The 26,349-nt window shown below is 37.4% G+C and overlaps 1 protein-coding gene across 1 annotated transcript in view; it reads left to right on the forward strand.

Moving 5' to 3' along the window:
* Nucleotides 1-26,349, forward strand: part of Itfg1 (integrin alpha FG-GAP repeat containing 1) — a 120,633-nt gene that overhangs the window by 53,142 nt on the left and 41,142 nt on the right. Inside the window, exons 7-9 of the mRNA XM_038312378.2 lie at nucleotides 6,540-6,601; nucleotides 9,441-9,522; nucleotides 26,201-26,295. Of these exons, the coding sequence (XP_038168306.1) occupies nucleotides 6,540-6,601; nucleotides 9,441-9,522; nucleotides 26,201-26,295 (239 nt within the window). The remainder of the gene's footprint in view (nucleotides 1-6,539; nucleotides 6,602-9,440; nucleotides 9,523-26,200; nucleotides 26,296-26,349) is intronic.

Below are 26,349 nucleotides of genomic sequence, written 5' to 3' on the forward strand. Positions count from 1 at the left end.
ATATGGAGGGTTCTTGAAGATGTTGAATAGATGGGTGGCTATAATGTGCACAAAAAGAAAAAGAAAATATCATTTACTGTAAACAAATTTTATAGCCAGAGAGTAATGCCAGGATGGCCCACACTTTACATTACCTTCTCCAAGTCCCCAGGATTTATCACATTGCAAACATTTTATCATACTACTCTAAGTTCAGCACAGACGTGATATCTGGAAGCTGTGTAAGACCTTGTTCCTGTAAGGTCACTGTCATTCTGTCGTATGAAAGTTCCTTGGTAGTAAGTAGACAGGGAACTGTGAACAGATAAGAAGAGAGTTTCTGGACTGGATAAGAACTAGCTAGAGGTCTGCTGGCTCATCCTTAGCTATATTTTGAGTTCAAGGCCAACCCGTGCTACATGAGACCATGTCTCATAAAAACAATAAATTGCAACAATAAAAATTTATTTCATATTTAACTATGCTTTCTGTGGTTTTACAAGAATAAACTGCTGAAGTTAATCTATTTTATTATGTTTTGTAGTTTATTCTGATCTAATAATTATTACAGAGAACAACGCTACTCAAATATTTTAAGTGTTTATTATTATTATTGGGTGGCAGTGGAGACGGGATGGTACTTGAGTACCACAGCATGTGTATGGAGATCACAGGGCTACCAGTAGAAGCCAGTTGTCTCCTTCCACCATGTTAGTCCCAGGAATTGAACTGAGGTACTCAGGCTTGACTGCGAGGAGCTTTATCTTCTAGGCCATCCCTCCAATCCTCTACTGATAAACTTTAAAGCATTCATCTTCTTGATTAAAATGTGTGACTTTAGAAATAAATTACTTTCAATTGAAATTGATTTTGCTTTATTTTTAATAGTTAAAATTTATAGTAAAGAACTTGCAAATTAAAAAATTACATGGTGAGATTAGCTAGAGCCCAAGACTATATGTGTCAGTGAACTTTTGTCCAGTTAGAACAGCTGTTCTGAGGCCATGGAGCTTCGTGTTGGAATTTACACTTCCACTTTCAAGTCTCTTTCTCTGCACTATCCACACCGAAGCAGTCACCGTCGTTGGCTGCTGTGAGTAGTGCTGCTGTGGCTACAGATGTCTCCTGGGTCTTGGTTTCACTTCTTTTGGTTATATTCCCAGAATTGGGAGAATAATACACCTTTCTCTTTTTTGTTTCTTTCTTTTTTCATTCTTTCTTTTTTCTCTCTTTCTCTCCAATTTTTGTGGTCCTTCCACACTGTTCTCACTAATAACTATAATGACTTACACTCCAAAACAATACAGAAAAATTTCCTGTTTCCTATATGTTCTCCCAATATTTTTTTTTCTTTCTGGCAATAGGTATTCTAACTGTAGAGAGACATCTCATTGTGCTTTTGATTTGTAGTTCTCTGATAACTGATGATGTCACGCATTATTTCTTATATTTATTGGTCACATACCCCTTTTTTCTTTTGAGAAATGTGTATGAGATTATTTGCCTATTTTTAATTTGTGCTCTTTGTTCTTTGTTGAGATTTTGTGCCCTTTCTATAACCAGATATATAGTCACTATCAGATAAATACAACCAGTATTTTGTACTTCTTCAGTCTTTTTATTTCCTTTGTTATTTGTTTATTTTTGCTTTTCATTTTTATGCCTTTGGGATCATATCCCAAAGCATCATCTGTATTTGTCCTGTGATTCCTTCTGGTATCATAGCTTTGTAATTTCAGATCTTATATTTTTCACCTTTGAAGCATTTTGAGTCAGTAACCTGTATCCCCACATTTATTGAAGAGGCTATACTTTCTCCAGTTAACGATTTTGATGCCATTGTTAGTAGCCTGTGGGTCTCTTATGGGAATTCTGTCTTCTCCTGTTTTGTGTGTGATGTTGTCAGTACCATGCAGTCTTGTAGCTTATCTTGAGACTGGGATTGGGATGCCTCAGTTTTGTTCCTGTTACTCGTGGCTACTGGTTGCTTTGGCTATTCAGCATCCGTTGTGCTTATATGGATTTCTCCCATTAGGTCTAATATTGCTGTATGTAACTGGGTAAGACAGTGTTGGGAGCATATCAGTTTGCAAATGTTAACTTACAGTAACCTTCTGTATCTCTTTTTATAATTTGTAACCTAAAATTCATTTTATTTATATATACCTACTTCTCATTTTTGTTTTTCTTTTTGATTTTACCTCTCTCTCTTCATTTTCATTTTATGTATGTCCTTCAAATGCAGTAAGTTTCTTGTAGTCAAAATATTATTCATTGGGTTTAATTTTTACCCCTTCAGGTAGTCTGTATCTTTTAACTGGGAGATTCATTTCATTTATATTGAAATTCCTTACTGCTAAATAAAAATATGCTCTTGACATCCTGTTGGGCTATTTTCTGGTTGTTCTGTCAGTCTTTTGTTCCTCTCTTCCTCTTTTGTTCATTCTTTTTGGTTTAGTAGTTTTTTTCTATTGATAGGATTTGATTTTATCTTTTTATGTGTATATCTGCTGCTTCGCTGGTGATATTTGTATGTCTACATAACTTCATGGTAGTGTTTCTGTCTTTTGCTTCTACTATAGGAGTTTCTTAAGTATTTCTTATAGAGCTGTTATGGTAGTGGTAAATTGTTTTGTCTTTTTCTGATTTTTATTTTAGATGTTTGGGTGTTTTGCCTGCATTTTTCTGTGTGCCATGTATGTGTCTTCACCTAGAACTGGAGTAACAGATTGTTGTCAACCATCTGGTGATAGGAATCGAGCCCAGGTTCTCTTGTTTTTTGCTTGTCTTTTTTTTTTTTAAAAAAAAATATTTATTTATTTATTTTATATACAATATTGTGTCTGTGTGTATGCCTGAAGGCCAGAAGAGGCTAAGAAAAAAATCTACTCCTAGATATCTGAAGTAAAACTTTGGTGTATATACTATACTTCAGTGGCATCTTTCTTTTTCTCTTCCTTCCTTCCTTCCTTCCTTCCTTTTTCTTTTCTTTCATCCTTCCTTCCTTCCTTTCTTTCATCCTTCCTTCCTTCCTTCCTTCCTTCCTTCCTTTCTTTCTTTCTCTCTTTCTTTCTGTAAGGACTTTGAACATATTATTCCATTCTCTCCTGGCCTGTAACATTTATGCTAAGTAAATTTGCTACTAATGTAAAGAGAATCCCTTACAAATAATTGTTTTATATTTAGATTTCTGTATTTGTCTTGGATTTTTCAACAGTTTTGAGTATGATATGCCTCTGCGATTGTTGTTGTTGTTGTTATATTTGAGCCCTAACGAATTTCCTTTTCCTGAAGATAGACAAGATTTATAAAATTTTCAAGAATTATTTCAATTTTTCTACTCCTCTTCCTTCCCTCCCTTCTCCTTTTGGTTCATAGGCAGCTGTAATACACATGATTCCTTGCTTCCTGATCTCCCATAAGTATCAAATATGCTCTTTAAATAATTCTTCGTCTATCTGGGTTATTTCAAGAGCTTTATCTTCATGCTCAGTAATTCTTTTTTCTAAAAGTTTTTTCTTCTCAAGCCTTACATTGTTTGTGGGTTTTGTTGTGTAGATTCTAATGCCAGTGAAGAAATGGACTTGCTAGTGAGAGCAAGAATAAGCAGAGAAAAAAAGAAGAAACTTTATTCTTCCCTATCCTTTATATAGACTTCCAGCAGAAGGTGTGGCCAGGAATAGAGGTGGATGTTCCCACCTCGAAGATCTCTGTTAGGAAGAGATCTTCTCACTTTGAATGATTTAATTAAGCAAAAACTCCCTCACATGTGTGCCCATCAATTTTGGCGCTTTACTTAATTTCAAATGTAGTCAAGGTTACAACCAAGATAGCCATTACAACCGCTCACATTTAATTGCTCAATAATAGTTTAAAAATATCATGTTTCCAAATACATAGAAACCACAGAGATAATCAATTAAGCAAGACCCCCCCCCCAAGAAAGTACGAAGACGTATGTGAATTCAGAAATTCACCATGAAGAAAATGTTGTGCCTCAAGGAAAGGGAGAAATTTGAGCCAGTTTTGAAAAATTCTTCTGTGAGGTGGTTCTGAAGTAGAAGTGTATATTAGTTAGAGATGTTGCTTCTGTGATGAACACCATGACCAAAAGCAACTTGCAGAGGAGAGGGTTTATTTGGCTTACACATCCCAAGTCACAGACCACTGAGGGAAGCCAAGGCAGGAATGCGACTGCGCAGAAGCTGATGCACAGGCCATGGACCTTATGGACTTGTTCTTCATGACTTGCTTAACCTGCTTTCTTATAGCACCAAGACCATGAGCCCAAGATGGTACCATCCACAATGGACTAGGCCCTCCCCCATCAATCACTAATTAAGATGCTCTATAGGCTACTTCCCAATCTTATGAAAGCATTGTCCCAATTGAGGTTCCCTCCTCTCAGGTTACTATAACTTGTGTCAAGTTGGCATACAACTAGCCAGCACAAAGTGCAAGTACAGATGTTCTGTACATGTAGGTACTAGTAGATAGGGGACAGCTTGGTGAAGTCCCATGGCAACTGCTCTGTGAGAGCATGCCTGTGCGAATAGTAGGGCAGGAGAAAGAAACAGATGCTAACTAAGGCTTTCCCGTGGAGGGTGAGAGGTGTGTTCTAACTCCAAATAAAAGGAACAAAGACAACTTTGATTTGGTTAATTATTCTAAGTGCAATATGGGGGATGCATAGCAAAAAGAGAAGACAGTGCTGGTAGGTATATCATCACGAAATCCCAGATGTTTCCAGAGAAATGTGAAAGTGAATGCCTCACCCAGAGTAGGCCTGTGATGAAAAAGGTATCAGTAATCTTCATCAAATGCAGTAATTCTCCATCTAGAGGTAGAGTGTCTTCAGCTTGATAGATAGCAAAGGCTGAGGTATTTGATGTGTGAACATAAAAATTATTCTCCCTGGAGCTAGGAGTCTGAGTTCAACTAATTATGAGAGTGAACAAATTAGTTAGCATTCTTTGAAGCAAGCTATAATAATTACATATACCACCTTCATAAACTTGTATAAAATTTGTCACAGAGTAATAAAATGTGTCTGCTAATTTTCTAAACATCATCTTGGGGGAAAGCATGTCTTTAAAGTATTCCTGGTCTCATGTCACAATGAGTAATAGTCATTTTAGAGCATTGGGAAACCACCTTAATAGTACTAGAGTCACCCATTAGGCTTCAGATCTTAATAATCACTACATAAAATTGCTGTTATAAAAACAGTGAATCATATTTCTCAGATAGATACTCATTCACCTGGACTTGGCATTAAGAGGGTGTTTGATTTCCCTGTCAACCTATCATTTTCTAAAGACATTTTACCTGTGCACTTTGACGTCACTTCCTGTAGTGTGGGTTTTGAGGACAAAACTTTAGTTACTCAGAGTTACTGCCAACTTATTGTGAGCTCTGAGATTTCATTTGCTGAGATGCTCTGATTAAACATAGTACTGGACTTTCCTGTGATAGACATGTGTGGCTTTAAGGGTGAAAATATAAAATGATTGTGATCAAATTATCACCTATACCTTGATATAAAAGAAGATTTACAAAGCATAGGTAACTGGTGAAGGTGAAGAAGATGGGGAGGCAGCAGCAGTTGACGTTTCCATGTTGAGTGACATGATGGGCATGTTTGACCGGCGAGCTATAGGGCCTACTTGTTATAACCTCTGGGTTCATCAGTACAGGCTAAGTGGCTTTAAATGTGTAGTTCTCCTTAGTTCTATACTCTCAACAAAAGATTTCTGCGAACTTAGGAAGTGATTTTTTTCTTTCTTTTTATTGATTTTATTGAGCTATACATTTTTCTTTGTTCCCCTCCCTACCTTTTCCCTCCCCTTCAACCCTTTCCCATGGTTCCCATGCTCCCAATTTACTAAGGAGATCTTGTCTTTCTACTTCCCATGTAGATTAGATCCATGTATGTCTCTGTTAGGGTCCTCATTGTTGTCTAGGTTCTCTGGAATTGTGATTTGTGGGCTGGTTTTCTTTGCTTTATGTCTAAAAATGACCATAGCAACTCTTACAGAGGAAAACATTTGAGGTGGTAGCTTACAGTTTCAGAGGTCTAGTCCATTCTCATCGTGGCGCCAGGCATGGTGGCGAGTACGGTGACACGCACACGTGATGGGGAGTGACTGCATTTGATGAAGATTACTGATACCTTTTTCATCACAGGCCTACTCTGGGTGAGGCATTCACTTTCACATTTCTCTGGAAACATCTGGGATTTCGTGATGATATACCTACCAGCACTGTCTTCTCTTTTTGCTATGCATCCCCCATATTGTCCCTGAAAATACAGATTGCCTTCAGAAGTCTCATAGCAAATATGCCCTTTACAGCAAAGAGTACATTTTCCTTAATTGTTCTCTTCAGGGTCATCTGCCATTTTAGAGGAGTGATCAAACTTGCTAAAATGTAATCAAACAATTTATGTTTAGATATAATTATATTTATAGCCATTCTACATATCACACTTCCTTCTGCTTTTAAATGTATATACATCAGTATGACTACAAACATTGCATAACTGTTTCTTCTTCTTCTAGATTTATTCCTCACGACATTGTCTGCCTCAGATACATTCCAGTTTGAGATATGGGAAAATTTGGTAAGAAATCATTTCTCTGAAGCATTTTTAAATTCTCACTTTCCATAAGGGCACACAATATTATAAAGTAAGATTACTGTGATCATTTGGTTGGTTTCAGTAATAAACAGAACAGCATTAAGAGCCTTTGGTTGCATTGCTGCACTCAAACTGCTGAATACTGAAGAAAGTGATTTGTTAAGCATCAGGTCCTCTGCAGGTTTTTAGGCTTGACTGCCAATTAAAGCAATAAGCCTGCTCTAATGGGGATGTTAACAGGACCCCTGCCGGCCTGTCAGCTGTTGAAAGAGGATACTGACATTTAATTTTTCAGTTTGGTGATTTGTGAACTTTTTTTAAAAAGTAATTTTTTTCTCCTCACCTTGAAACTTAGATAATTACATAGAGAACTAAATAATTGGGAGAGATAAGAACAGATAGAGTGGCATAATCAAAACACATATATCTATATGAATGTGTCAAAAAAAACCCAAAGATTTTAAAAGAATAATTAAAAACAAATGACAATTAGCTTCCAGATTGGCTGAGATTAAGGAGTCTTTCCCCATTGATGTTCATAGTTAATGAAAGGTTTTCAAGATTTGATTTTTTTTAGCTTAATATAGGTCATATGAAAGATAAATTAGTGAAGAGCAAATCACCAGAAATAATGAAAGCTCAATTTCAGGCTGCATAATGGAAAGTAGAATTTAAGGCCAGTGAAAATGGCCAAGTCGGTGACGTTTGTTGCGTATTAGTCAAATATGAAAGTCTCTTTCCTCATGGGAAATGGCATAATAAATAGCCTACCTACTCAGTAAAGTGTTTGAGAAGAAAACATAGTGGTGCAGAGTAGGCATCAAAGTTTAGTTTTAAAGGTTTTGATTTCCCACCTAATTACTCCTAATTAACTAGTTGTCTTTTCTTCAGTCCAAATTAAAGCCATAGCCTAGATCTTATGATAATTCTGATAGTAAACAATCAGTTCTAGCAAGTGTATAGTACAAACTCATGGGACGAGATTGCTGGAAAGTCCTTTCTTATCACAGGGCCAGTGCTGTTGCTCATGACTCATGAAACTAAGATTCCTCTTTAAACTAAATGCGATTGGAACACTGGCTGCCTCAAGATGACTCATGGCAGTTGGCTTTTAATAGGACAAGGGAGGTTGAGAAGGATGGTGAAGCAGAAAGTGACCTTGGTCAGTATCCTAGGTTTTTAAAAATGTAACTGCATTTTCTGTCTGATGATATGAATCTCGTTAGTGTTATTTTTTGTAGTTGACACTAAGACTCTCGCTGTTTGAGAACACTTGCTTGAAGATGGTCTTTCATTCCTACCTTGAGTAAATCTTGAGCTTAGAGCACACAAGACCTATTTGATTAGTTTGTACCAGAAATAGGCAGGCAAGCCTCAATACAAATAAGTAGAACTTATATATGAGATCATAAAGTACTTTTACATGCATAGGATCCTCTCATTCTAGCCTGATATGAAGGTAAACAAACATAGCAAAGCAAGGTTCATGAAGAATACAGATTCTTGATTGAGATTTTTTTCTTTAACATCTTTTTCTTTTGTAAAAAACAAATATTTTATTAACATAAACTAAGTTGTTTTAATAAAGTGGCAGGGTCAATAAGTAACTATTAAAGTAAAAATTATTTAAACACTTGCATAAAAAGATAGTCCTGGTGATACATTTTTTTTAATCTCAGCACTTGGGAGATTGAGGTACACATATCTCTGTGAGTTGGGGTCAACCTGCTCTACATGGCACATTCCAGGCCAGCCAAGGCTATATAATGAGACCCTGTCTCAAGCAAAAATCAAAAATAAAACAAACAAAATAGCCAGGGGGCTAGAGAGATCCCTCAGCTGTTCAGAGCAGCGGCCACTCTTCCAAGGATGCTGAATTTGAGTTCAGATCTCAGCACCCACATGGTAGCTCACAGCTTCAGTCCTCCACAGGCACTGCATGGTATGATGTGCAGTCATGTGCAGGCAGAACACCCATGAGTGTAAAATAAAAATTAAAATGGTTTTAAAAATATCTTTTTAATTAAACACTTGCTAAAGATAGAAAGACAGGTTTGATTTAGGGAGACTATTTACAATGGGGCTTTGATATGGGGATGGGAGTACTGGGCTTAACTACAAACACAAATAGAAAGTGAAATTTTTATAGTCTAGGAACAAAAGAATAATATTACTAAGAGGAAGGAATGGTCTTTGTCTGAACCTACCTAATAGGATCCTAGCTTAAGGTAGGCCAGAGCTATTAGTTAAATGAAGAAAGTAGGGATGCTAACTAACCTAATTTAGTTGCATTTTTATAATTCTATAAAGATGGGGATGAATGGCCAACTTTGGGCTAAGTAGAATTCTTAAAAGAGAAGTTACACAAAGAGACACTCTGTGTCAGTACTCACTGAGTATATCACTAATATAAATGAAGGGAAATATATGTTGAAAATTAACTCAATTAGATAACAGTATTCATAAAATAGCTTATCATTGTCAGTGAAAGACTAGTTAATACTTTTTAGTAATATATCAGTTGACAAAATAGAACCTCAGCATGTAAAAGCACACTAGCTAGTAGAGCACTGAAACTGAGACAAGTCTTTCCTAGGGCATTATGCATGCTTAGCTCAGTGCTCACACCCTGGGAAAGAGCAAGCATCTCACACACCTGTCTTCTCTGGCTCACTATGGCTTCTCTGATAATAAAGGTGGATAGGAGATTGGGGTGCTTTTAGAGAAAGAACAAAAGGATTGAATCATTTTCTCTTCAGTTTTCCACTTGACAGATGAATGCATTATGGTGGCCTAATTGAAAATATTTTGGCTTTAACAGGGTGGAAACTTCTCTATCAGTAGTGTCTTTGAAAAACCTAAAAACCTGGTGGTGGTTGGACAGTCAGCGTTTGCAGACTTCGGTAAGACTGCTTTTGCCTTTCAGTGCCCTCACATTCCCACATTCACAAAGATTAGAAATGGTCAAAATAACGGGTTCTCTCATGTCTGCCTTCCCTGCTTTCTCTTACGTGGTTATAGAGTAGGAGTGAACGACGAATTGTAGAGTGATAAAGAAGAAACTAGGTTAAAGATTTATTGCCCAATAGAGTTTTTTTAAAAAAAAAAAAAATAGTTGTAAGAATTTCTGTCCCAGAATTTCTTAGTTTGTGTAAAATTGATTCTGTCTTCAGTTACATGAACAACTCCATTAGAAAAGTCATATAATTTTACAGGATCGTTAACTCTTACAAATTAAATGCAAAACTTAGACCTCTATTATACTTAAATTGCTGTACTAAAACCAATGTAATAAAGCTGAAGTTTTGAAAATAAGATCCTTGCCTTAAACAAATATAGTGTACAAGTGGGAAGACAAAGGATAAGTATCCCAGAAATAAATACAGGAACAATGAAAAACAATTACCACATTTAAGAGGGAAAAGAGATGATAGTTTTTTCTGAGTATGGAATTGATACCACAGGAATAGTGGGAACTGTCACATGAATGGTCAGTGGGGGTGTGGACTGCACTTGGAGGCACCTGTAAGGTTCATGTAAAGTCTGCGGTGCTGTGTAAGTGTTATGGTTAGTGGCCAGTAGACACACCAGTTCGGCTTGCATGGAAAGTTTCTGTAAAAATGTAGAAACATACAGAATTGACTAAGCACTTTGGGTTATCAAGATGATTACAGATCAGCAAAGACTGGGTTTATTCTGTAGAATTTGTGGAAAATAGAACAGGTTCGAAGAGTTCTTAGTTTAAAACACCTTTATATATTGACTTCTAGAAATAAAGTTTCTGGAAGCCTTTGATCTAGTGAAATGTGTTTAAGGAAATGTTTCTTAGGCTTTGGGGAGACTGTTGGAATCTATGAGATGCCTCGAGTTTTCTGTCCAAGAGAGGCAACTGGAAGCAGTATTAGGACACTTTAGAGACGGAAACCAGTCAGGGATGGAATTACAGCCACATGAGTGAATGAAGAGGCGGGTGCAGGAACCTAGTAAGGAAGCATTAGTAACCCATCTAGTTATTTTGACACTAGAATAGATGAAAAGTAAAACTTTTGCTTTCATGTATGTATGTACACTACATGTATGCCTGGTGCCTGTGGCAATCAGAAGATTGTGCCCAGTTGCCTCAAACTGGGGGTACAAAGAGTTGTAGGCCACCATGTGGATGCTGGGAGTGGAACCCAAGTCCTTTGCAAGAGCAACAATCACTATTAACCACTGAGGCAACTCTCCAGCCCACCTAAAAAGTAAAGTAAATTGATTCTGAAAGACTTAAAAAATAATAAAGACATGTAAATAATGAAATAAAGCTAGATTGCATCCTTCGGTGCTTTAATCCTGTCACATTAATAATATGGACAGAAACAAAGCTGGAATATTTATCAAGCCTAAGCAAAGAAATAAAACCAAAGCAAGTTAGAGAATCCTTCCAGAGCCCAAATATCAGGAGCTGAATGAACTCTCTAAGGGAGACATAAAACATAAACTGGCAGAGGACAGGAGATGGAAGGAGAGCTACAGGCGGTCGGGAGCCACTGGCAGATGGAGAATGTGATGCTGGAGGATGGCAAGAAGAGGTTTATGGTTTAGTGCTGTATCAGTTTTATCAGTTACCATTTGTAGAACTCAGCGCCCTTACTGAGCTGCAACCCGCTTAGTAACAACTGCCAGTGGGGCCTCACTCGTGGAACTGTTAGTGCCGCTCAGCTGACACTGTAGGACCTGTGTCTTCTAGAAGGCACTTCGTTGCTTTAGTTTGTTTTGTGACTAGATCTCATTGTGTGGCCTCAAAGTTCTGTAATCCTTTCCCTCTGCCCTCCAAGTGTTCTAATTACAGGTATGTACTGCCGTGCGCAGCTCTGGAAGACATGTTTTATGTCTTTATTCTATTTCATCTGTATCTGCCCTTTAAATGATAATGTTAGTTTTGTCTCTTCCTACTCAGAATATCAAAGTATAGAATATCAAATAAGTCGCTTTTTACTAAATTACATAAAGCAAAAATTGGTAAAAAAAAATAAATAAATAAGGGCATTTTTCTAACAAAAAATTATATAGGGCTAGATCTAGAGAAAATGTATTAACTTTGTATGTATGCAGTACCAGATCTAATGTGAAAATCAATGAAAAGCTGTATAGCTGGGCTGAGAGATTAACTCAGTTGGTAGAGTGGCTTCCTGATATGAACAAAGCCCTGGTTCAGTCACTAGCAGCACAAGAAACAGGCATATTGGTGCATACCCACAATCCTTGCACTTGAGAAGTAGAAGCAGGAAATACAAAATTAAAGGTCATTTGCAACTACATAGCTAGTGAATTTGAGACCAGCCTGGTTTATATGAAATCTCTGGTGGTTTGAATAAGAATGACATCCAGAGGCTCATATATATACATGCTTAGTTACCAGGAAATGGCACTGTTAGGAAGAATTAGAAGGTTTAGAAATTATAGCCTTGTTGGAGGAAGTTTGTCACTAGGTGTGGGCTTTGAGGTTTCACAAGCCCATGCCAAGACCAGTATCTCTCTACCTGTCTACCTGTGGATCAGAAGGTAGCTCTCAGCCACAGCTCCAGTGCCATGCATGCCACCATACTCCCTGCCATTATGATAATAAACTGATAAAGCTCAGAGATGGATATTGGGGCTCAACCTGAAGATCCAAAAAGCAAAGCAACCAGCCGCTGGCTCTTATCTTCAACTCTGTCTGAAATGGCAGTCCTGCCTCTAGAAACTTCAGAATGAGACTGAGAGCTATTGTTGTCAGAAGTTTCTCTCCCGCCCGGTCCCACAGTCATTCAGTCTCAAAGAAACACACAGAGACCTACATTAATTATAAACTGGCTGGCCTATTAGCTTAGGCTTTCTTATTAACTACCTCTTACATCGTATATTAACCCATAATTCTTATCGGTGTTAGCCATATGGCTTGGTACCTTTTATCAGTGAGGCATTCTTATCTGTATCTGGGTGATAACTGCAGACTGAGCCTTTCCTCTTCCCAGAATTCTCCTGTTCTGTTTGCCCCACCTATCTATACTTCCTGCCTGGTTACTGGCCAGTCAGTGTTTTATTAAACCAATATAGGTGAGAAATCTTTACAGGGTACAAGACCATTATTCCACAGTAATCTGTCTCCTCCCGTTTTATAATCCTAAAACTAGGATTAAAGGTGTGCACGACTAGGACTAAAGGCATGCACCACCCAGTTTCTGTGGCAACTAGTGTGGCTACTGGGATTAAAGGTGTGTGTTACCACTGCCTGGTCTGAAAGGCTGACCAGTTCAGCTGTTTTATTCCCTGATCTTCAGGCAAGCTTTTTTTTTTATTAAAATTCAATTGAAATGCCACTAGAAACTAACCCTCTGAAACTGTAAACAAGTCCCCAGTTAAATGCTTTCTTTTATAAGGATTGCCTTGGTCATGGTGTCTCTTCACAGCAATAGACACTGACTAAGACAGGATCCTTTCTCAAAATAAAAGCAAACATGTGGCTACTACATAGCTAGAGGAAAAATGAAACCTTACATAAGATACTGACATTTTCTAAACATGGAATCACTTCAAAACTCAATATCCTCATATATCTATACTGATATCTTCATGTATCAGATCATCGTAGTATCTGATATCCCAATCTTTAACAAGAACTAGACATAACTTTGAAGCATCCATGTGTTGTCTTAGTCTCCAGGCATCCTATCTTTTTGGTTTGGTTTGGTTTGGTTTGGTTTGGTTTGGTTTGGTTGTTTGGTTGTTTGGTTGTTTGGTTTGGTTTTTCAAGACGTGGTTTCTCTGTAGCTTTGGGGCCTGTCCTGGAACTAGCTCTTGTAGACCAGGCTGGACTCGAACTCACAGAGATCCACCTGCCTCTGCCTCCTGAGTGCTGGGATTAAAGGCGTGCACCACCACTGCCCGGCCAGGCATCCTATCTAAAGAGACTAGTAAAACAGAAAACTTTGCTATCCATGAGGTTGTTAACATAGAAGAAAATACCAAACAATGTAAAAATAATGCCATTGATTGTTAGCACCATTGTACCTATCATAGTGGATAATTAAGAAGAATTAGGAAAATACTACCATAAAATTATCTTATGAAATCTGGATAATGCTTGGCAAAAAATTTTTTGTAATTTCAGGTTAACTATGGTAGACCAGAAATGATCATATCTAACCAACTCTTAGAGCATTCAGATCCACTGGGTTTACAGATAGGTGATTTAGTAATGGTCTGACAAATTTAATTTTTTTGTTATTGCTTGGTGAGGAATAAGAAGTCAGATAAGCCATATATAGAGATTTAAATTTTATATTTAATCTATATGTTAATTAGCACCTGAATGTTCTTATTCTCTCTTAGAAAAGAATTTTAAAAATTAAATACAACCAGTAGACAAGCAATAACTATATCATAAATATAATCATAGAGAGGATGTTCTAGGTAAAGTTATGTGACTCATTTAAGGATACCTTTAATTACTAATTTTCAAGTAAATACGGTTTTATTTGTTTAATTCTTATAGTTGAAATTTGGCTGTTCTCCTTCATTGTTTTCTGAAAGTAATGAACTCCAGTGAGAATCATCAATAAAGCAGAAACGTCTTGGAGATCTAAGAAATTAATTTTTAAATTTATTGCTATATCACTTTTACTACTAGTCATAACTTTTTAAGAAAATGTAGGTACTTTCATAAGTATAATATGACAAACTTAATCAAGTGATGGGTCCAAGAAATCTGATTAGCTTTTATTTGTTATGGCTTTTATATGTTATGGCTTTGAATGCATTGTATGAGTAGGCATTGGTTCAATCAAATAATTAATTCAATATGTTCTTTAAAATCATATTCCCATTTTTCTTCCATTTAGCTTCCTTCTCATTTTGTAATAAAAAGTTTATACTATGTACAAGATGTCAATTAATGTATTCTAAAAATTAACTTTGAAGGCCTGTCATGTGGATTAAATCTGTTTCACATATTTAACATTTGGCCATGAACAAAACATATGCTCATGAAATTTAAAATCTATTGAAAAGGAAAACTAAACAAATAAAGTTAATATATTTAAAAGGTATGGAAAGAGGTATGAGGAAGTAAAACGGGGTACTGAAATGAAAAATTAATAAAGGCTACTTTAAGTAATTACTTGGAGGTTGTGTTTGACCAAGACTTGGCTAAATGAGCTTGATGTTCAAAGAACAAAAAGAAGACTGTCTCTTGGCAAGGACTTATGGGTTTGTGGATATCCCTATACCCCTCCTTGCTCTCTTTCAAATCCATGCCTCATTTTTAATTAATTGATGATGTGTATATGTATATATTCATAAATACATAAATATAACCTGCTTGGTCTGTATAATGCTACTTGTATGTTTTCGGGCTGACCATTTAGTATTGTGTAAACAATTGGTGTGCTCTTCCCTGAGGAAAACTGTTTTCTCTCTCTCCACGTTACTCACTTGCTTGTAGTTCTTTGGGCAGGATTGAAGCTTCCTAGGCTTTCCCCATTCACATTAGCATGTCTGTTGTCCTTATTTGGCTCTTGACTTTGTATTAGTCAGGGTTCTCTATAGTAACAGAACTTATAGAGTGAAACACACACACACACACACACACACACACACACACACGGAGAGAGAGGAAGGAAGGAAGGGCCTCACCAGCTGCAGCCCAGCTAATTCAACAATGTTTGGCTATGAACAGAAAGTTCAAAAATCCGGTAGTTATTCATTCTACAAGGCTGGATGTCTCAGCTCATTTTCAGAATACACTGAAGAAGTAGGCTCCAATGCTAGTGAAGGAATGGACTTGCCTACCAGAGTGAGGGCAAAGCAGGCAAAGATTCCTTCTCCTGTGTCCTTTGTGTACAGACTTCCAACAGAAGTTATGACCCATATTAGAGGTAGGTTTTTCCACTTTAAATGATCTAGATTAAAGTTATGTTCCGCCTCAAGATCTGTATTAGAAGTTGACCTTCCTACTTCAAATTGTGCAAAAATCCCTCAGAGATGTGCCCTCCATTTTGGGGTTTTAGTTAGCTCCAGATGTAGCCATCACAATTGTTACGGATGTAGCTTCTGTGATGCTTCTTGGAGACACAACCTCACAGCAAACTCACTGTTCTTCTGGTGCTTATAAAATTTTGCCCCCTCTTGGAAAGATCCCTTAGCATTTTGGGATCAGAGATCCTTAGCATGATATTTGAAGACATTTAGCTACTAAATTTGAGTTTGATTCTTAAAAATCAAGTAATCAATGGAACTTTTTCATTTGTTTAATATAATTCATCAAAACTATTTAGGACACACCCTTCTCCAGGGTCTAGCCAGTGGTCTGTTCTTAGAAATCATATTGATTGAGGTGATCCAGGAAGACAAACATCACATGTTCTTTCTTATATGAGCCTCCTAGCTCTAAATCTTCAGATGCAAATTCATAACTTAGAATAACTGTTGAAACCAGGAAATTAAAAAGGGATCAATGAAGACGGGAATAGCGCATTACAAGTGATCTGAAGAGGAGATCGGGAAAACCAGTCTTCTTATTTTCCTTTTTCTAATTCTTGAATTCTGATCATTGAAAAACATGTTACTTCAGCACTTATTTTAATGGAAAATGATATTTATACAGCTACTTAATATTTTAATATTCTTTTGGTTTTTTGAGACAGGGTTTCTCTGTAACTTTTGGACCCTATTCTGGAACTCGCTCTGTAGACCAGGCTGGCCTCAAACTCACATAGATCACCTGTCTCTGCCTCCCAAATGCTGGGGTTAAAGGTGTGCACTACCACCGCCCCGCCTTCCTTTTATATCTTTGTACTGACAATTTTGTTTTCGTGTGATTAAAGTCAAAATAACCAGTTTAGACATTTCTCCTTCTATCACTCCAAAGAAAGATAATAATACTACTATAAATTTTTAGTAAAACAAACATTGCATTTATACACATTCCATGTGGTAAATGAAGTGCTGAGGTATTCTTAGAGTACTCTGAAACAAATACTCAGTGTATTCATCAGCATTCCCATACTATGTCACTTTGCAGATGGCAGCCTCACATCACCGTAGCAGACGATTGGTCCCAGAATTTCTACTTCATAGCAAAAAGTTGCACACGACATCTATTATGATGAGTCAGTAGATGCCGACTATCATTCTGATAAATAATTTGAATGATTTTATTGGGAATGGTAATTATGATGGTCAGTGTTAATTGTCAACTTGAACAAATCTGGAATCATCTGGGAGCTGAGTCTTTTAAGCATACTTGGGAAGGGTTGTCTTAATTTGCTAATTGCTGTGGGATAACTTGTATTAATTGTAGGCAGGGAACTCTAAATAGATAAAAGTGGGCAAAGCCAGCGGAGCCCTGGCCTGTATGCCTTTATTGCTCTGTTCTAATGTGCTGCGGTGTGACAGCTTCCTCGGGTCCTGCTGCTGTGACATACTTACTCTGATGGACGGGCTGCAGCCTGAAACTGTGAGCTGCAGTGAACCCTTTCTTTCTCCAGCTGCTTTTATGGAGGTGTTTAGTTATTGCAAAGGGAAGGACACCAAGAGAAGTTTATATAAGAATTATAAAATTGCTACTTTAGATTCTTGACTTTTTATATATATACTCAGCATTTAAAGCTGATATGTTTAAGGAAAAATTGGAACACAGTGACCCTGAAGGCTATGTGTAGATTTTTATATGATAAATCCTTGACGTACGAATGAGTTTTTATAAAGCCATACCTCAGACTTAATTACACAGTCTCAAACTACTGCACAGTTCACAGTTTTTAGCGATGCCTATTAGTGTGAATACAAAATTATCCCTTTGAATGTAAAATTTTTGTAGAATGATGTCTTTTACACTGTTGCATGTATTTCATAATTTAATGGATATATTCAGTGTTTTGTAATATAACACCACTTAATTGACCATGTATCACTATAATTCTGCTCTGATTAGTATAACAACCTATTTCAGTGCCCTGTGAACTTCACAATCTCTTCATTCTTTGATTTCTACAGCAGTGTAATAGTGACTACTGAAGACACCTTGTCTATTCTTAGACCTAATAGGTTCATACATCTAATAAGATGGTAAAATATATTTCTCTCTGGCAAATTATACCCGAGAGAAATTTCCTGCTGTCAGTCAGAGCATTATAGAAGCCTCGGGATGATGCGAAGGGACTAAATGTCCTGTGCTATTTTCAAACAAGTCTCGCTGTTTGTGATTACCCTTTTTCTTCACGCTACAACTCTGCAGTTTCCATTCTGTATAAATGCTTCATCCAGTAATTAGGAAAATCAGTGTTGTTTCTTAGATGTCAGTGGGTCCTCGAGTCCTCTGCTGAGCTTTCACCACTGAAGAGCTAGACGGAGGTTTAGATAGCTAGGTAAGTTACATTAATGGTGACAGGGAAGGTGAGCAGGTAAAAATGCCCTTTGCCACTTTCCTTTTGTCCAGATCATTCTATTCTGTTAGCAGCTTTCACAAAGACCTTCCATATTCCTATTCCCTTCCACGGTGGCACACATAGAGACGAATAGGCATTATATTATATGTATTTAATTTACCATGGCCTGTCATCCCATTACCCCATAGTACTAACAGTCACAACTTAATTAAGAGGAATTTTTCAAGGTTTTTTTTTATATCATTAACGTGGAAAGGATCTAGAATTAGGATATATTTATTTACTTCTCTTTTATATTAATAATACTTTTATATCAAGAACCATTTTATAAGAAATTTTTTATAAGCCAGGCATAGTGGTAAATGCTATAAGCCAACCTACATGGGAGAAAAACAAAGCAACCCCATCTCTAGGGATGTGAGGGGGTGCTGTATATGTAATTTGAGTGATTGTTCCAAACATCTCTGAGGTGAGAATTATTTATTCCACTGTACAGTTGAGATGCAGAGGTTAGGAAGCATGCTCAAGTGCTAGGATGGAAGTGCTGGAGATGGAAACGGAGGCTTAGTTCTGCATCAGCTTTGCTTGCGTAGATCATGGTCTCTTCTTCCCTACGAGTTCCTAAGATGTGTGACTGACCATCCTCACTGATGGCAACCGGCAGGGAGCTGCTGCTGTATAAGAATGGAAGGATTTAAAACCATGTATTTCTGATGATGTTTCCTTCTGCTCCTTACACCTCATGGCCTTACTCTTAAAAAAGTGTTTATGCTATATGACCATTCTCCTTAGTTATCCATTTCAAAAACCTGACACACATGTAGTTTCTTGATATATTTATTTGTTTATTGATTCTGGGGAGAAACCAAGCAGATTCTCTTACAAAATTCAAAAGTGTTGCTTTGTCTTTGGATGAGATTGCCATTTTGAAAGATTTTATTATCAAGTATTATTTTCTCATCAGTGTAAATTCACTCCATGAATTAAGTTTCTACTGCATATTATAGTCCCTAGAGAGAAATTCCTTAATTGCCCTTGAATTGGAGCATATTTTTAGCTATTTCTCTTTTCTGAATTTTTGTTCCTCATTTAGAACCAGGATTTAACTTTATCTGAACATACACTTTCCTAAATATTAAATAATAAAGACACAGAATTTCTCTTTGTTTTCTTCTTGTTTCTCATCAAGATTTTTTTGGCTTCACATTTGCACTTGTTTTCTCCTCTAAGAGTCTACGTGTGAGTCACCTACTGCCAGCTCTGCCGTGTGTCAGCCAGTGTTCTTGCCACCATACCCAGCTTTTACACGGGTACTGCGGATTGAACTCTCGTCCTCATGAATTCACAGCAAGCCCTGACCACCAAAGCCATCTTCTCAGACTGTTTTGTTCTGTTTGACATCTTCTGCCCCTAGGGTTTCTGATGACAGTGAAGAGTTTATTCAGTGTTCCTCATTCATGCTGAGCTGCTTCTCTCTGAAGGAGCTCACAGACGGGTGCTGATTCACTTCATAGTGTCTCACAGGACCCTTCAGGTCTGCTACCTGACTCCATCACACTTAATGTCCGCCGTGCTGTCTGCAGGTATACCAGCTGTTTGTCCTGCCTGCTCACCTCTACATTGACCCTCACACGCTCTCTATTGAACTCCTGTTTCATGTATTATACTTTCTTAGCTCCAGAATATTTGTTCTACAATTTTTATATTGATACCATCTTGTTCATTTTTCTAATAGCAGCCAGTTTATGATCATGTTTTCTTTGGTTTTGAACTTGTTTCAGATCATGTTTTTAAATTTTTTTTTTTTGTTTTTTTTGTTTTTTTTTTTTTCGAGACAGGGTTTCTCTGCAGCTTTTTTAGAGCCTGTCCTGGACCTAGCTCTTGTAGACCAGGCTGGCCTCGAACTCACAGAGATCCGCCTGCCTCTGCCTCCCGAGTGCTGGGATTAAAGGCGTGCGCCACCACCGCCCAGCATGTTTTTAAATTTTTAATTCAATAAATTTGGTGGTAACATTTCCACCAAGGTGTCCTGACTATTTCTTCTGTTCTCTATGTGCCCTGTGCTTTTGTTGCTGTCATTTTTGTTTACAAAGTAAACATTTCAGTATTACCATCTAGTAATGGTGGTAACTGATTCTCATCTTTTTCAGGATTTGTTTCTTTTTTGATTATTTGTAATAGTATGTTTATTTAGTAATTTTTATAAGTATTTTATAGTGTTCTTGTCATGTGAAGTCACTAGTCTCTTTCTTTATTATATATCTATCCAATGTTTTGATAGAGATTTTATTTTGAATATCAAGTGTTCAAACAAAACTGTAAAAACCAACTAGCAACAACCAAATTTTCTGCCTTTCGGGCAGTCACTATGCGGAACCACTCTTGAACATTTGTGCTGATCCTAGGGACGAGCTGGAGGTAAACCCTGAGTATGAGAAAGCTGGCTAAGTTTGGGCCAACAATACTTAAGAGTCCTCCATGGCTTCTCTTTCAGGTCCACTTGTGTTCCTGCGCTGACTTTCCTCTTTGTGGGACTATTACTTGTAAACTAAAATAAACCCTTTTCTACCCAAGTTGTTTTTGGTTAGTGTTTTATCAGGAAGAAAATCAAACTAGAACAACTATTATGTTTGTTTGTTTGTGTCTTTTATATATTATTTTCCTGACACTTTGCTGAACTGTTTAACAACTCTAAGAGTTTTCTCCTATAGCTTTCAGGGTCTCTTGCTTGTAGAATCATCTCATCTGCAGATAAGGCTGCTTTGACTTCCTTCTTCAGAAGTTACTACCCTTTACATCCCACATCTCCAGTCCTAGCTAGTATTCAGAATCGTGTTTGTTCAGAGTAGAGAAAGTAGAAAGTCTTATTTTGTTCCTGACTTTGTTGGAAATGATTTGAATTTTTCAGCTTGAACTTAATGTTAAATATGGGTTTGTTGTGTATATCCTTTATTACACTGATGTATGTTCTTTTCAGTCATAGTTTCTTCGGGACTCCTTATCAAGAAGAGCTGTTAGACATTGTCAAAGTCTTTTCTGAGTGTATCAAGATGACCATGATATTTCTGTCCTTGGGTCCAATTTATAGCATTTATTGATTTATATGTTGAATTACTCATACATCTCTATAATAGAGTCAACTTTCTTAGAACAATAAATATTGATCTTCTGGGAGTATTCTTGAATTTGATTTACACATATCTTATTAAATATTTGCATCTGTATTCATTGTAGAAATTGCTTTGTAATTTTCTCTTTTTGTTTCATCTGTTTTTGGCTTTAATATATGGGTAATGTTAGCTTCATAAAGAGCTTGGATCTACCCCTCCTTTTCCTGTTTTATGAAATAGTTTTGTTATGCCAGAGTCTGGACCCTAAGAGACCACCAAGAGACCACATCTGAACCAAAAGCAAAGAATCTTTTACTTGCAAGATCAGACCTGGGTCTTGTCCGTCTGAAGCAGTGGTGGAGTAGGAGAGACCCCGAGTAGCAGTGGGGCAGGGTATATATTGGGGATAAAGCAAGAGAGGGTCCTGGGGGCTGAACAGACTCAGGATTGGTGTACCTCTGAACTGGGGACTTCTGTCTTTGGTTAATTGGTTCATTTGCAACTGCAGGGAGATTGAATGTTTGCTGTGGTTACTACACTCTACCTTTATCAGGAAAGTGCACTCATGGCCTTCTAGCTTAGCTTTTAATTGGTTCCCTATATATAAGGAACGTCTCTGGGCTTCTTTTTAGCAATGAGTACAAGGATGGGGCACTCTACAGGGTCAGGGGCACAGCACTTCCTGCCGTATCCTGTGGAGTCAGAGGCCTACATCCTGCTAGGCCGTTCCTGCTGCCTGTCATGGCTGCAGAATGGACAAAGCAGGGATCTGAGCAAGGGCCTGGGCTCTTCAGTTTAAGAATCATTAGTACATACCATATTCATATTTTTGGTCTGGGCTATCTCACTCAGGATAGTGTTTTCTATTTCCATCCATTTGCATGCAAAGTTCAAGATGTCATTGTTTTTTACCACTAAGTAGTACTCTAATGTGTAGATGTGCCATACTTTCTTTATCCATTCTTCCATTGAGGGGCATCTAGGTTGTTTCCAGGTTCTGGCTATTACAAATAATGCTGCTATGAACATAGTTGAACAGTGCTTTTGTAGTATGATTGGGCATCTCTTGGGTATATTATCAAGAGTGGTATTGTTGGATCCTGAAGTAGGTTGTCTTCCAGTTTTCTGAGAAACCACCACACTGATTTCCAAAGTGGTTGCACAGATTGCATCCCCACCAGCAATGGATGAGTGTTCCTGTTACTCCACATCCTCTCCAGCATAGGCTATCATTGGTGTTTTGATTTTAGCCATTCTGACAGGTGTAAGATGGTATCTCATATGGTATGTACTTACTCATTAGTGGATTCTAGCCATAAACAAAGGACATTGAACCTATAGTTTGAGATCCTAGAAAAGCTAAGTAATAAGGTGAACACAAAGAAAAACATATATAGATCCTCCTGGAAATTGGAGGCAGACAAGATCGCCAGGCAAAAGTTGGGAGCATGGAGGTGGGGGTGGGGTAGGGGAAGGGAAGAGGGGGAGAGAGAAGGGAGAAGGGGAGGGCTGGGGAAAGCTGAGGGGAGTGGGATGGTTGAGATGGAGAAAGGATCTATATGGGAGCAGGGAAGGAGATATCTTGATTGAGGGAGCTATTTTGGGGTTGGCAAAAGGCTTGGCTCTGGAGGAGTTCCCAGGAGTCCATGGGGATGGCCCCAACTAGGACCCTGGGCAGTGGAGGAGAGGGTACCTGAACTGGCCTTGTCCTATAGTCAGACTGATGACTATCTTGAATATCATCATAAAACCTTCACCCGGCTACAGATAGAGATAGAGACAGAGACCCACATGGTAGTACTGGACTGAGCTCCCAAGGTTCCATTGAAGAACAGAAGGAGGGAGAATATGACCAAGGAAGTCAGGACCACGAGGGGTTGATCCACCCACTGAGACAGTGTGCCTGAACTAATGGGAGCTCACCAAAGCCAGCCAGAATGGGACTGAATGAGCATGGGATCAAACTGGACCCTCTGAATGTGGCTGACAATTGGGGGAGACAGAGAAGCCAATGATAATGGCACTGGGATTTGTCTCTACTGCATGTACTGGCTTTTTGGGATCCTAGTCTATTTGGATGCACACCTTCCTAAGCCTGGATGGAAGGAGAAGGGCCTTGGACTTCCCACAGGGCAGGATACCCTGCCCTCTCTTAGGACTGGAGGGGGAGGGGGAGAGGGGAAGCAGGAGGGAAGTGGAAGGAGGGAAGAAAGTGGAAATTTTGATTGGTATTATTTATTAAGTAATTAAAAAAGAAAAAAGAATCATTAGTATTCTAGGGTATAGTGAAATTCACCAGTGAATCCATCTGGACCCGTACTTTTTTAGGTCAGAGCTTTTTAATTACTGCTTCAATTTCACTGAATTATCTCATCTTGGTTTAATTTAGGTAGGCAATATGTATCAATTCACCATTTTTTTAGATTTTTTCCAATTTAATGGACTATATCTTTTTAAAGTAAGACCTAATAATTTTCCATATTTCATTGGTATATGCCTCATTGGTTCCCTTTTCATCCATTACTTTTATTAATTTGTCTTTTCTTTCTTTTGGTTACTTGGCTAAAGTTTTCTCAAGAACCAACTATTTTGTTGATTTTCTATGGGGTTTTGTTGTTGTTTGTTTTTTATTTCATGAATATTTGTCCTGGTTTTAATGATTTCTTTCTATGAACTGATTGAGGGTTTGGCTTGTTCTTTTCCTGAGGCCTTAACATATACCATTAATTATTGTTAGGATTTATTTTATTTCTAATTGAGGTACTTAGCACTATAAACTTCTCTATTAGAAATGTTGTCCCAGCACTCGGGAGGCAGAGAAGGCGGATCTCTGAATTGAAGACCAACCTGGTCTACAGAGCAAATTCCAGGACAGGCTCCAATGCTACAGGGAAACCTTGTCTCAAAAAGCAAAACAAAACAACAACAACAAAAATGTTGTCATTGTATCCCATGGGTTTCGTATGTTGTACTCTCATTTGATTCTAAGAATGTACTTCCCTCTTTATTTTTTCAGTGATCCATTCAATTACACATTGCTATCTTTGGGAATATGTGTGTATTCTCAGGCTTCTCTTGCTGTTGATTTATAGTCTTATCTCGTTGTGACTGTATTGAATGTGACCAATTGTTTCAATGTTCTTCTATTCAAAATTTTGTGACCTAATATTTTAGAGACAGTTCTATAATATGTACTCTGCAGTGTTTGGATGGAGTACTTGTTAAATGTCTGTTAAGTCCATTTGTTCTGATACCATTTAATTCAGCTATTTTTCTATTTATTTTCTGTCAGAATGACCCATCAATAAGAGTGTAGTATTCTGAGTTTTAAATATAAAAAGAACCCCTTTGCAGAAATTAGACAAAAAAATTAATATCATGTAATGATTGAAGCAATAGTTTTCCATTTATGCCATTTACACAATAAATAAAAATAAAATTATACTGAGTTATTCATTGTTAGAGTATATGGGCAGCTCGGTGCTGGGACATCAGGTGAGAACAGAGTATATTGAGATATTTCCCATACAGTATAACAAGATACTGTGCATTTTATAAACTAGACCTGGTGTATCAAATTTTCAAGGTTGCCAAACTGTGTAGAATATACTGCAAAGCACTTGCTATATGTATTTATATAAGGATACTCAGGAAACTACCACCATGCTGCCCCTGTAGAAGAGAACAGAGAAGAGCAGAGGGAGCGTGCTTTCTAATACATACTAACCCTTGAATGGTTTTAAAAATACCAGAAGTGATCTTAAAAAACATACTTTTTCTAACGGTCTGCCTCCATTGGCTAGATCTTTGTCCCATGCAGCCTAACTTTTTTTTCCTTTTCAAATTAATTATTGAGGTGCCTTAAACTTGTTTTAATCTTATACTTCTCTTCATATAGCTCTATACAATGAAGGCGATCTTTGTATTGATAGTCCTTTGATTTACAGCCAACTATAAATACTACATTGCACCCAAGCGAACTAATGAGTAAATCGTAGTAAATTAATTAGTGATTAAAGAAGCTCAAAAGTTGCCCCAAATTTAGAAGTTAAATTACTACTCCGATCACAGAAGGATTTAACTCTAGGCTCTCAAGCTCTCTAAACTTCAGACAGGGTGGTCTTCATGTGTGAGGGAGCATCAGAAGAGGTGATTTCAGGGTGTTTGGTGTGTCTGTCTCAGAAGGTATATACAGAATAGTAGCTCTCTAGCCAAAAATCCAGGCAGATATAAAGGAACTGTGCCAGACAACCTTGTGTTATCTATAAAGTTCACACTCAAGAACTATGCAATCTAATTACATCATTTTCAAAATGTCTCTAAGTGTTTTAATTAGTTAACAGTTGCGTTTTGGACCAGTATGCATGGGAATTGGACACAGCAGTTGAGTGTATTCCCTTCCTGTGTATCTTTATTGATGAAAATACATAGGCTTTTTTGAGAAGCCAATGAACAGAAAACTCTGTAACTCATGAGTTAAAGTTCATGCTGGCTAAAAGCCACTTAAAACTACATATATGTCCCCCATGTTTAAAATTGGCTATATAATAATGTTACTGTGTAGATACATGTGTGTCTTAATTGCAGTATAGATAACTATATAATAAAATCAAAAACTGCCTTTTAAAATAATGATTATTTAGAGTTGGCAATGTAGTTCAGGGGTAGAATACCTGATATGTGTAGACACCCAAGTTCAATCCCCGAAGCATCATCATCATCATCATCATCAATAACAATAATAATAATTCAGAATAAGTTTTGAAATGACTTTAAATCAGAATTAACTTTAATAATTATATATAATAACATCTAACCACAAAGAAGTTTGCAATTTAAAACAAGACTCAGAAATAAAATAAAGCAAGATATAGTGTTACGGATGGAGTGTTATTTTTTTAATGAGTCACCTTCATTATAAAGCTGTGTGTCAAGTTGTTAGTTTTGTCTGGATAGATGGAATCATTTAACAGATAGGACCTTTAGTTGTGACACATGAAGATGTTAATGGACTCCCGACTTTCCTTAAGATGTTAATGGACTCCCGACTTTCCTTCTGACAGATGGAGACGGACATGTGGACCACTTGCTGCCAGGCTGTGAAGATGCAGACTGTCAGAAGAGCGCCATATACTTAATGCGATCTAGAACGGGGCAGGTGTGTCAGCTGGGGGGGCGCTGTGGATGATGATATGTGCTTGAAAAGTCTTAA

Source organism: Arvicola amphibius, chromosome 15 (assembly GCF_903992535.2).
Source record: "Arvicola amphibius chromosome 15, mArvAmp1.2, whole genome shotgun sequence".
NCBI classification, from domain to species: Eukaryota; Metazoa; Chordata; class Mammalia; order Rodentia; family Cricetidae; genus Arvicola; species Arvicola amphibius.